Source organism: Lepisma saccharinum, chromosome 23, assembly GCF_977018435.1.
Source record: "Lepisma saccharinum chromosome 23, izLepSacc3.1, whole genome shotgun sequence".
NCBI classification, from domain to species: Eukaryota; Metazoa; Arthropoda; class Insecta; order Zygentoma; family Lepismatidae; genus Lepisma; species Lepisma saccharinum.
The window spans coordinates 18771194-18784605 of NC_139251.1; the positions used below are offsets into that span (position 1 = coordinate 18771194).

Here is a 13412-nt window from a genome sequence, read left to right on the forward strand (position 1 = left end):
CTTCTTGGTCCAATTGCTCCCATTCTTCTTGAATAGCAAGTCTTAGCTCTTCAATTGTTCCTGGAACTATTGCACGGTTTCTGATATGTCGTTTCAGTTGATCCCAGACATGCTCTATCAGATTTAGGTCCAGACTTTGTGGTGGCCATTCTCATCGCGTAATCCCAACTTTGTCCAAGTACTCCGTGACAATATTTGCAATGTGAGGACGCGCATTGTCATGCATAAAAACAAAATCTGGGCCTATGAATGGTGCATATGGTACTACATGATCTGCAAAACATTCTGTAATATACCTGCGAGCTGTCATTGCGCCATTCTCTACAAGAACCAACTCTGTATCCTTGTAAAAAAATACCTCCCCAGACCATTACACCACCGCCTCGAAAGGGTGTTATTTCAACGAAACAACATTGTGCATAACGCTCACTAGGTCTTCTGTACACTTGTTCACACCCGTCTGATGAACGTAGGTTGAATTTTGACTCATCGGAGAATAAAACCTTTTCTCACTGCTCCACATTCCAATGTAAGTGTTGTGTAGCAAATTCCAGTCTTCGCTTCCGGTGACGTGCTAACAACCTGGGACGTGTAGCCGGCCTCCGAGATGATAAACCACTTTCATTTAGTCTTCTACGAACTGTTCGTGAAGAAACCACAGCTCTATGAACATTTCTCAAACGCCGTGCCACAATATTTGAAGTCGTACGATGGTTCCGTTAAGACTATGATACACATGAAACGATCTTCCCGTGCTGTTGTGCATCGTTTCCGACCAGAACCCGGTCTTCTACCATAGGAACAAGTTGCATCATACCGTCTGAGAGCTTCATTGATAGTACTTTGTGCTATATTTAGCACCCTAGCAATATACGACCATCATCACGAAGAGCTACTGCTTTTACTACCTCTTCACGTCTCATTTTCAAGCTAGCAAACTTACAATACACTTGCAAGAAAAACACCAGAAATGACAATATCAATAATATCTGTTACTATGGTTACTATGAACCAAAATTCATGCCTCTCTAGACATTAAACAAAATAACATCAACAGGAATTGAAAATCAATAAATTAAAACAAAATTGCATGAAATTAATTTTGAGCCTACTAGGTGTCCCAAATAAGTAAATACGAGTAAATAAATAAATAAATAGTAAATGGAAAACTATGCAAAATGTTCAATAATGAATGTTCAATTGTTCAATACTTAACTGAGAGCGTAATTCATAAGTAATTGCAATTCAGATGTCAAATATTAAGGTGTCCGGTTTTTTTTGTCCAGCAGTATATTTTGAAATCGTGTATTTTCTATGTTTAAAGTGCAATAACTCTTAAAATAGAGACCGTTGTTATAGTATATTGGTTTCAGTTGCTATAGTATAATTCTCCTACTGGTTTTAATAGGATCTAATACTCTCGAATAATAATTTCCCTACTGGTTTCAATACCAGTAATTATGCTATTGGGCTCAATGGTCTCTAATACTCACGGCAAATAATTTTCCTACTGGTTCCAGTCATTTCCGATGTATTTTAGTTATTTTGTACTGTTATCGCAACAAAAGGTCAATCCTAATGAGAAGAAATTATGGAGTAACGTACTAGAATACAGACGAGATACAGAAATATATCATTAAAAGTGTTTAAGCAAATGCCTACACTTTGCTACTTCACAACATACATGTCTAGGTCGTAATAATGCACTAGATGTATCTAACTATAACGGGAAATACTCCCGCCGACCTCCATGGCGGCGTTAGGGTCCCGGGTTCGAATCCTGGCCTGGAAAGTCTTGATCTTTGTAAGTGTTCTCTCATCAATTTCATCACATCACCACTCATCTTCATCTTCGCGATTAGTCAAAAGTGACAGAAAAGCGAAGTAAAATAACCAAATCAATCAATCGTATTTTTAATGGTCTCGGGTTCGAACCCAAATCAATCAATTGACTCCAAAGGGGCAGATTACGCGGGGAAAAATGCAACATCGAATGAATTGTATTGCCACAGTAGTTCAGGACACATACAAGGCCACATAAATGGTTGTTCAAACGATTGAAGGGAGCAGTAAGTATCCACAGATAGTTTCGAGGTCTTAAATATTTGCATCAAGTTTCGGAGACGATTGGACAAAGAAGGCAATTACTTATGCAGATTGTTAGAGACGTTTGAAAGCAGTAGAAACATCAATACGTCTGTATCCTCCTGGATTGAAACCAGTAAGAGAATTAGTCGTCGATGATTTAAGAAGATTGAAACCAGTAGGAGAATTATTCGTCGGTGATTTTAGAGGAGATTAAAACCCCAAGGAAATTAATTATTCGTCGAGAGTATTCGTGAGGATTGAAACCAACTGAAAATTTTCGTTGATACTATTGGAATTAATTAATAGAACATTTAATTTAGAATTATATAAACTCTCTGTACGACTTCAAGATGAAAATGCTAATGGAAAGTTTTCGTCGGGGTTAGTCGGAAAGAACAAAAGTAAACGTTATTTGTTGCTGACAATAATTACACTTGAATAACCACTCCCTGTTCGGGAATCCTACGAAGAACTTGCGGAGGATTGATTATAAGTCGAACACTCAACGATTTCTCCACCAAAGTGACCGTTCTGCAGTCAACTTCACATTTGTTCACGTCTCAGGGCCCACGTAGACATAGAAATGTGAATCTTAGAGCAGAGAGAGAGGGAGAGAGTGTCGCCGGATCTATATCAGCAACTGCATCACTAGGAAAGGGGCAGGCGATCAGGGCTCCCCGAAGCACACTGCCAGGACGCTCGTGCTGCCGTAACCGAGGCAAGAACTCACGTTCCTCTCATTCATTTCGCACTGGAGGAAACTTCTCCTCGCACGCCGAGAGCTTTACGTGGGGAGTAGCCACGAGAAATTTCGCGGGCCGAAAAAGAAGGGTGGAAGGAGGGAAATACTAAATAAGTGAATTCAGACGTGACATTGGCGTTTAACTACGTGATTGGAAAGTCAAATGCGGCTGAGTTTCTTTGCAAGAGGAATGGCTTGGGGTGGAGGAACCGCCTTATGCAAAGTAGGCGCTGGTCTAATTAGTCCCTCAGAGCAGAACTTAATTCCACCTCTTCTTAGATTTATTAGCAACAGATTTTTCTTTCTTTGAGAAATAATGGTACGCTAGCGAAACTGAGCTAATTATTTCCCTGTGCTCTTTTAAGTTTGCTTGCAATAAATGTGGTTTTCTAGCTTATGAAAGGCAATGGTAGAGGAGATTGAAACACCAGGGGAATTATTCCTCGGTAATGTTACAGGAGATTGAAACACCAGGCGAATTATTCGTCGGTAATATTACAGGAGATTGAAACACCAGGAGAATAATTCGTTGGTAATATTACAGGAGATTGAAACACCAGTTGAATTATTCCTCGGTAATATTAGAGAAGATTGAAACACCAGGGGAATGATTCCTTGTAAATATACAGGAGGTTGAAACCGTGGGATTATTTGTCGGTAATGTTAGAGGACATTGAAATACCAGGAGGGTTATTCGTCGGTAATGTTAGAGGAGATTGAAACAACAGGGGAATGATTCGTCGCGAAATTACAGGAGATTAAAACACCACAATTATTCGTCGGCAATATAAGAGGATATTGAAACAGCAGGGGAATTATTCATCGGTAATATTATAGGAGATTGAAACACCAAGGGGATTATTCGTCGGTATTTTTGTAGGATTCAACATGAAATGTGTAGAATCAAGGAGCGCTTGGATATCCAAAAAACCCAGATATTCGGACGATAGGTACAAACATACACTAAATTCGGATAAAAAAAGCATTCCTGACATGAATTTAGTCATTCTTAGACCGAAGTAACGGGTCCTCTCTATTTTTCAGGTTACACAATGACAAGCATGGCGGCGCGTGGTGTCCGAAACTGCAGATCACCCGGGACGTGCAGGAGTACCTCGAGATCAACCTCCACACGCTGCACGCTGTCACGGGGACACGAACGCAGGGACGATTTGGGAACGGCCAGGGGCAGGAGTATGTGGAGGAGTACATGCTGGAGTACTGGAGGCCAGGCATGGACAAGTGGACCCGCTGGAGAAGCAGGGACAAAAAGGAGGTAAGCTTTTTCGTAACCTGTCTCTTTTATCATTACCTTTGAAGTTCAAACGCTACCAGTAGATGTCAGTAAACGGATTGTTTCAATTTTTGTCTTGTGATAAACTGGAAGCAAAAGGTAATTCAATAGAATAATAATATTTAATTGTTGAAAAATCATATGTTTCAAAATGAATTCAAAATCCATTTCACCTTAATACCAGTTTATATAGGCATTATTCGAAAGCAAATTAATGGTAGATTTCTAATCTCGGTTCACCTACAAATACATTTGACGAAAAGGCCTTGCAAGGGAAAAATTATTGAAGTTTGACTTTATACTTATATATTTACTTAAAGTTTCAGATACAGTACCGAAATACCATTTTATACTGAAACTGTAGCAACAAGAAAAGCATGAGAATAACAACAAAACAAGACAATACAAGACAATACAAAATGGCAGACCAAAAAAATTAATTGTTACATGTACGTTCTTAGTAATTGTTGGAAACTATGTTCTGACAAGAAAATCAACATTTACAGGCGGGTTATTATATAAGTGGGGGAGCCTATAGTAAAGGAACCGCTGTAGGAGAGCCTTGTAGGGGGAATGTGAAAGAGCTTTAAGTTGTGGGTTGGTCGTGCGGGTACTCGTAGATGAAATTTGTTGACAAGGAATTCGGTTTTAATTTTACCATTAATGATTTTATGAAAAATTCCATGACCGATAGTTCGTGACAAGTGTGTGGTGACTGGATGTTCAAAATAGACATAATATCTGTTTTATGGAGGTGTCTGAGAGAAGGTATTCTATGGCGAGGAAAAAGCTGAGGACAGAATCAAGCCTGGAAAGATTAGTTTTAGAAGCCATAGTCCAGATGGGAGAGCAGTATTCAATAATGGGAGAGATGAAGGATTTGAAAAATATGCTAATGACTGATTGGTTTTGGATTTCAGTGAACCTATACAGATGCCAAGGAGACGCATGGTTCGTTTAGTATTATATAATGTGGTCATTGAAGTTTAGCTTTTCGTCGATGATAACACCAAGATCTTTTTGAGAGGAAACCTTCTTGATGGGACTGTTTTCGAGAGTATAAAAAGAGAGCACTTTGTTCCTTTTTAATTAAATGGTGAGGCAGGAGCATTTCTGAGGATTCAATTCAAGTTTTCACTGGCGACACCACAAAATTAGTTCTGTAACAGCTTGTTGTAGGATTAATGAATCGCGTTCCGATGAAATTTCTTTAAAGAGTTTATAGTCATCATCAAAGAGAAGTACATTTATGGGAAGAGAAGACAGTCTGTAGGGCAGATCATCCATGTAAAGAAGGAACAAAAGTGGGCCTAAGACACTCCCCTGGGACAGGACGGGTAGAAATCTGGAAGAGGATTCAGATAGGATAACACGCTGCTCTCGTACATGCAGGTAGTCTTTTAGCGAAGATAGAAGTTTGTCATGGATGTGAAATCCGGACTGTAATTTATGAATAAGAAGATTACGATTATTTTTCGATATAATATGCCAGGTGGTTATGTAGGGTACGGTACTTGCAGTAATTCTGATTTGGACGTAGTTAAGGTTTTTTCGACTTTCCTGGTTTTATCCCGAAATTCCAGACAAGCGCTGCTCTTCTCTTTTGCTCGCTTCAACATCGATATACAGGCTGAACGCATTAACTATTACTTGACCATGTAGAAGGCTTCAATGCGCAAAATGCAAAGGGACTTACTTGGCCGTGTAGATTGTTGTAGGGCACTTTTGGGGGCCTGTGAGCACTATTTTAGCCATTGTTTTTCGTGTCCAGTCACCATATAATTGTTCTATCCGTACAAACATGAATAAGCTCAGCTCCAATCAAATAGGTTATACACTTTATTAAATTAATGTGAAGATATCTTAGGAAGCTTTCAGAACGGAGCGATACAGGGATTTCACACTGAGGTGACTGGCAACAAGTGACACGGACCCATTCTGTCTGCCACCACGCATGCGCGAACAATAGGCCGCAGCAACACGCTGGAAGTAATTGAGAAAACGGCCCAGTCCGAATGACACGTGCAGTTTGCCTTGTCGCTTCGGTGCGGAAGGTACTATTTATTTATGAAGGTTTGTTTTCAAGAGACAAGTGTCGCTTCGGTCTGAAAGTTTTTAGACGTACAACTGTTGAAATCAGTAAAATATCTCTCATAGACGTGAATACAACTATTTTGTGGTATCTAACTTGTGAATACACACAATGGTTTACGAAAATTAATGCAAAAGTTGTGAAAAGTATAAACTATACCCTGTCCCATCTATCTGTGGAGCAGGCGAACGAAAACAAGTCTCTGCGCAAGTAGTAACGCGAGACGGCTCCACCAATGAACACGTGAAAGGAAACGGAATTGCGTGGAGGGAGGAAAACTGCAGTTTCCAATCTTCCCAGCAGCGTGTACTGCTTTCTGTACGCCTTCGAACAGAAGATATTTGGATTACAAATTTGCAGATGTTAATCTATCATGAAGCTTTGGACTCGAAGATATGCAAAAGACTATTCCGATCCTGGTAGGATTTGTTTGTGTACAGACTTGCGGCCCGTTAAGCTCATGGCTCCGCCATTCCAATAGCGTTGTGATTAAAGTTACACCATTGTAAGCTAGAGGTCCTGGGTTCAATTCCGGGTGCAATCGGGTAAGGGTCAATGAAACTGAAGCTCCACACAAGATAAAGTACTGGTGAATATATAGGGAGGTTCCAGAGACGGAGAAAAGCTGAACAAATGCTCCTCAGAATCTACAAAGACTTCATTATCCTGTAGCATCTCAAAGGCAGCCAGGTGATGTTCCATCAAACGCCGTCTAAGCGGACCAAATTTCTTCGATCTTAGAATGGCCCCGTGAAACTCCTCGGTTTGCAGCCATGTGGGTGTTTTCATTGATTTCCCCGGAGAAGGTTACAAGAACCTCGGTTCTGAAACACAGCACCGTAAGAAGGTGGGGAAAAGATCACCATCCATCTCTCCCGTTCCTCACGAACGCCTCGTCGATCCGCAACCTCAGGTCGGGTGCCAAATTGGCAGGCGAGGTTGCCAAGAAACGTCCTCCCAATGCCAACGTAATTACCGCCTCGGCATGCCAGGCTTCTGTAAGCCATTAACTGCCAAGATCTACCTCCCTCGGAATTCTAGGTAACCTGGTCGGAACCCCGACTCTAATATAATGTTGCCAACTTCGGCTTATTTCCTCTTAATGATGTCGATGTGGTCTTCACTTTAGGCCAACTGTGGACGCATTGGGGTGTGGAACTCAGTGTCTCTCTCTCTCTCTCTCTCTCTCTCTCTAAGTGCGACTGTGTGTGTGTCATCTTCCTATTTCTGTTCTCCTCTCTCTCCTTTTATTGTTGGCTCCCTCCTTCTCCTCCTTTCTCCGCTGTGTTCCTGTCGTCTCACTTCTTTCCCTCCTACTCTACCTGTCGTTCTCTCTATCATGCTTTCCTCTTTTCTGTCTCCTTTCTCTCGGTTTCTCTCCATCACCTGTACTTGTGCTTTTCATCCATCTCCATCTCTCTCTCTTTCTCTCTCTCTCTCTCTCTTTCTCTCTAAGTGCGACTGTGTGTGTGTCATCTTCCTATTTCTGTTCTCCTCTCTCTCCTTTTATTATTGGCTCCCTCCTTCTCCTCCTTTCTCCTCTGTGATCCTGTCATCTCACTTCTTTCCCTTTTCTACTCTACCTGTCGTTCTCTCTATCATGCTTTCCTCTTTTCTGTCTTCTTTCTCTCGGTTTATCTCCATCGCATGCACTTGTGCTTTTCATCCATCTCCATCTCCCCCTCTCTCTCTCTCTCTCTCTCTCTCTCTCTCTCTCTCTCTGTATCATTCTTATTCTGTTTCTCTGTGTTCCCGTTCCATTATTTTGCTCTGTTTCTTTAGTTCTTCGCCCTTTCTTTCTTGCTCCCCCATGCCCTGCATTTTTCTTTTGCTGACTCATTCTATCTCTTCTTTCTGTTCCACCCTTCTTTCCCCCCCACCCCGTTCCCCTTGTGGTTTGCACTACCTCTCTCGCCTTTTGTTAATTTATTTTGTTTTCTCCCTCTCTCATTCCACAATTTTCTGTTCCATCGCTCTGTTTTACTATATCTCACCTTCCCATTTTCCGTTTCTAAATCTCATACTTGTCAAAGTTTGTTATAAGTCCACTTCATGCCAACCGGGATTCGACCTACAGTTTAAATTTATATCCGAGCCACTATGTGCATCCACTGCTGATCGAACGCGGAACTACTTGATTACCAGGCGAAAACGTTACCACCACGACATTGGGGAGGCCTTCAACTTTACCCTATGTCTATGTTTCTCTTATTCTCCCCTTATACTCTCTCTTCTTGTTTTCCACTTTCTCTCTATTGACCCCTCACTCAACGAAAAAAGGCCAAATTAGAATTCAAATTCAAAATTGCCCTCATCATTAATCAGACACAACTGTAGTACAAACCGTTTTAGTCGATGTGTGTGTAGTACTGGCTGTTTGTAAGTTTTGTTTTTGTTTTTCATTAATTATCTAGGATTTACTTCCTTATATCAATGTTGGTACATAAGTTGATTTGTACACAATAATTTTTGTTTTTTGGCTTATTTCCTTTTTCCCTAAAAATCCTTTGTTTATGGCAGAATATAATCTGTTTGTATTCTTCGCCCCACACCCCCTATACGCCTTCATGGCGTGGTGCTATGCACAGGGGAGCACTTTACTCTTTTCTTGTATTCTTTATTCGAGTGTTTACTTCTTCGTCCATTTTTCCATTACTATTGATTGTAACACCTAGATACTTAAAACTTTGTACTTGTTTTAGCTCTGAATCTTCAAGATTTATTATGCAGGGTTTTTCTATTCTCTCTATCTGTAGCACAGTTGTTTTATCTTTGTTTATTTTCATATATTTCTTTGACATATTACCATTATTTCTAAATTTCTCTGTAGGTTTGCTTGTGAATTTCCAAACAATACAATATCATCTGTATATAAAAGTTCAGATACAGTTACAGTTTTCAGTTTCCAATTTTCTACTTTGAATTTTCTCATCTTTGGTTTTATTTCTTTCAGAACATCATCCATCAGAATGAAAAACAAGTATGGGGATAAAATATCACCTTGTCTTACTCCTGTTGTTCTTATGAATTCCTCTGATCTGTTATTGCCAGTTCGGACATAGCACCTATTTGTTTTATAGAAACTTGGTATTGCTTCTACTAATTTTTTGTTTACATTGCTTTTGTTTAGGGTTTTTCATAGCTCTTGCCATGGCACCCTATCGAAAACCTTTTCCAAGTCTATAAAGCATAGGTATAATTCTCTATTGTATTCTATAACTTTCTCTATTATTTGCCTTATTGTAAATATGTGATCTTGGACACCTCTACCTGGTCTGAATCCACTTTGTGTCTCCTCTAATTCATCTTCTATTTCTTGCCTTAGTCTAGTTTCCAAAATTCTTGAATATACTTTGCTAGTCACACTGAGTAGTGAAATACCTCTGTGATTTCCGCATTCCCTGTTATTTTCTTTCTTGTATATTGGTATTGATATTTCCCAATCCTTCACTATATTCTTTTCCTTCCATGCTACATTTACTATTTTGAGAAACAGATCTTCTCCTTCCTTTCCAATATAATTGATCATTTCTGGTGCAATGCCATTATGACCAGCTGCCTTTCCTAGTTTCATTCTACTAATAGCTTTCCTTAACTCTTCCCGTGTAATTACTTCTTGTTCTACATCTAGGATATCTGGTTCTTCAGGCCTTCTCTCCTCCTCCTCTTCATTTGGTACGTTTCTTCTTTCATTAATAAATATATGTGATTACAAAATAGTGCATTCAAAATGTAGCCAAGTTAGTATATAAAGAATAAAAATCGCTGACTCTTGGCACTCACAAGGTAGTACTCTCATATAAAGGTGTAATATAGGAGTGTGTATATTGGATACCCATAGCTCATGTCTATGATGAGGATACGGACGCAACATTATACAGTGGAGTCTTCTTAATTTGAACTCCAAATAGGCGCGAAAAAAGTTCGAATTAACAAAAACATCACGTCATTAGAAATGACTTCAAGAGGAATAAACTTCTGTTCGAATAGCTAGTAATTCGAATTAAACACCGTATTATGCTCTGAAGAACGCACGAAATTGGTTCCCATTTGAAAGCTGTAAATCCACAGCGGGTCTGACGGGAGGCTAGGGTTCGATTCTGGTGTGGGTAATATAAGGTCATAATGTTTCCGACCTGGTTCCTCAGTGGGTTTACCCTGCCTCTAATAATAGTTATAGCTCTTCTCAGTTCTTACGGCGGGCGCTCTAGAAGCTGGCAGAGGAAGTGGGGAGCGGGAAAACGACCAATCCGACACGATTAGAAACGTATCGGCCAGTAGAATTAGTTTCACGTAGTTCTTTTTCCGGCCGCGTTGTGTTGCGTTGTGTTGCGTGCTGTTGTCTGGTTGGTCTGTTGCGAAATCCCCGCTCCCCACTTCCCCTGCCAGCTTCTAGAGCGCCCGCCGTAGGAACTGAAAAGAGCTATACCCAGGGACAATCCTTGAGAGCATAACGCGGACGGACGTCCATAAAATTGCCGAGATTGAGAATGTGCGGGACAATAGCTCTGCATCCCCTCATATGAATTGTAATAAATACTGACAACTTTAAAGAAGAAACTGAAAAACTATTATTAGCGTGACATTCATAGATGGCGTAACGAACCGTTAATCCAGAGGTCCCAGGTTCGTTCTGTATTAATTGCATGGATGTATTATTTCCCCTACATCTATTTCTTGATCAATATATTATGCATTTTTGTCATGGTTAACCTAGAGAAACACATAAGGAATATAAAGTAACCAATGTACAAAATTGAGGTACTGTATACAGATTAAACACAAACCTTGGTTAAGAAAACGTGTCTGGCCAAGTAACAAGGCTTCTTAAGTATTGAATGTGTGTTAGGCAATTAAAATCAAGGCAGACCGTAACGTCTTGATAACAATGGAACTCAAAGTAGAGCTTCTAATAAGGGGTTGCCTCCATGCACATCCAGCTGCAAACAGTTGCGAAAATTGATAGGTATTGCAATTACAATTTCGCCTAGTTCTAATAGTACACATGCGGTTAGGTTAGGACGGCCAGGTTTGAAGTTCTTAACTATCAATTTTCGTGACTGTTGGCAGCTGGATGTGCCTGGAGGAAGAACATTTTTTAAGGCAAATTGATTGTCATGAACAGCACCAACAAACCAGATCGGTACTACATCTTTCGAAACGAGACCAGAGAACGAGGCAGACCGAGACTTATTTTACTACGCGGCTCTTCCAGACATACTAAGACGATAACTACCTGACTATGTTGTTTATCGTAATTGTGGTGGCAATCCTCTCGTGCCAACTGGAAGCCTGTACTGCGAGGTTGCATACGTGCACGATAAACTTGACATCTTGAAGGCTCCTAACTTCGAAAACATAGAAAACTTTTATCAAGACAAGTTGATTTCCTTAATAGCCGTCTATACACTGGAGTGGAGTTACACGCCGTATATGTTGTTCACACCGTATATTTCAAGAAATATTAACTTCCTTTCACGTTTCCCATGGACTGCATTATGCAGACTACCGAGACTCTGGCGTCTTGATTCTCACCCAGTATTATGCCTTCCCTATATGTTAGTGATTGTCCCTTCATCCACTTCATGTTCGATAGCCGGTGGAGGCACATAGTGGTTCGGATCCCACTTTTAACCGTAGGTCTAGTCCCAATTAGCTTATCTATAAGGTCGACTTAAAAAAAGCTCAAAGTCAGCTCCCAAACTCATCCATTTCATGTTTTCACCGTTCATCCTCATCTTCGCAATTAACCAAAAGAGGCAGAAATTAGAAGTAAAATGCAGGGTGACCCGAAAAGAAATAGACAGATTAAAGTCTTTATAAGTCATAAACTCTTTGTTTAATCAGGACGCATTTAGTTCTGCTTTATAGAGAAAGTCTTCAAGTTTACGACCTCCACTTTTCTTTTGTTTTCGTGACGTCATCACATGAGCGCGCTTGACGTCACTCGAGCAATATGGTCGCTAGCTAGGTAGAAAAGGTTTTCTGTGTGCTTGAATTTCCAAGGTACCGTCCGTCTACTTCTTGTGGGGATACACAAGAACTGGGATTTTGTTCCTCACCTCCTCTTCCACGGCAGATATCGCATTGATATCTGTCGTGTTACAAAAGGGTCACACATAGAACTCTTAAACTTCAGGACATACTCTTCCAACCATGCAAGTACAGCCATGTTATTAAAACTCTTGTTTCTGTTGAACTTTGAAACTGTTTATTTCTTTTAGGCTCATCCTGTATGTAAATCAATAGATCGATACCGAAATTGCCAAGTTCGTCTTGATGGCATCTCTGCTTTGGTGTGTACGCAACCTAAGGCGAGGTCGGACAAGGTTGTACTCATTGGCCTCAGGAGCTGTGTCTCTCTCTAGGTAGTAAAGGTCAGCTACCACTCTTCAGGCATCTCATGCACGGAAAGGGCCTCCCCGAGGGCGCAGTGGTAGCGTCGTTGCCTTGTAATCTAGGGGTCCCGGGTTCGATACCCGGTGGAGGCACATAGTGGCTCGGATCCCACTATAAACTGTAGGTCCAGTCCCGATTAGCCTTACTGTGCACAGAGTGGACTTAAAACACCAAATCCAAATCATGTACGGAAATCCGGCCATGCTGTTTAGCTTGAAGGCAACGAACGGAACAGTCAGAACAAAGGGCGCATCCAGCAAACGCACCGTGGCCCACGGGTTAATCGTCGCCTGTCTTCACGGCCCTGGAAGTGTGCTGTTCCTGCCCCGAACCTCCTGCTCAATTGAGAGACCGGTCCGTGCCTGGAACGGTTCCAAGTCTCCCCTTGCACAATGAAAACCGTTCCAGACCCGTCGCGTATAGTTCTAACGAAACCGGGGCATCCCGCATCGAAGATAATTCAGCAAGGGGGTCCTAATCCACCATTTATCCCCAGCCACGTTACACCTCCGCATCGGATTGTGTTACAGTGAACGCTCATGAACGTCGGTTGAGGTCACGTGACTGGCCACGGTCCAATAAAAAACCGGAGCGAAATGAAACAGATGCTTGCGGCCGCCTCGTAAATTTATTTAATCGTGGTTCCACGGATAACAAGACACATTTCTTTCCTACCCTCCTACCACATTTACTGCCGATTCAAAACATTGACACAGTTCCACAAGTCTGTTATAATCACAGAGAAAATTCTTCTTTGGTTTTAGAAACATCTCAGCAACAGAGGTACATTGTTGTAT

General features: G+C 41.0%; 1 protein-coding gene across 3 annotated transcripts in view; it reads left to right on the forward strand.

Moving 5' to 3' along the window:
• Ddr (discoidin domain-containing receptor 2) overlaps positions 1-13412 on the forward strand; it is a 507427-nt gene that overhangs the window by 322254 nt on the left and 171761 nt on the right. For all 3 annotated transcript variants that reach the window (XM_083110009.1, XM_083110008.1, XM_083110010.1), the window contains one exon: positions 3875-4106. In XM_083110009.1, coding sequence (XP_082966135.1) covers positions 3875-4106 — 232 coding nt within the window. The remainder of the gene's footprint in view (positions 1-3874; positions 4107-13412) is intronic.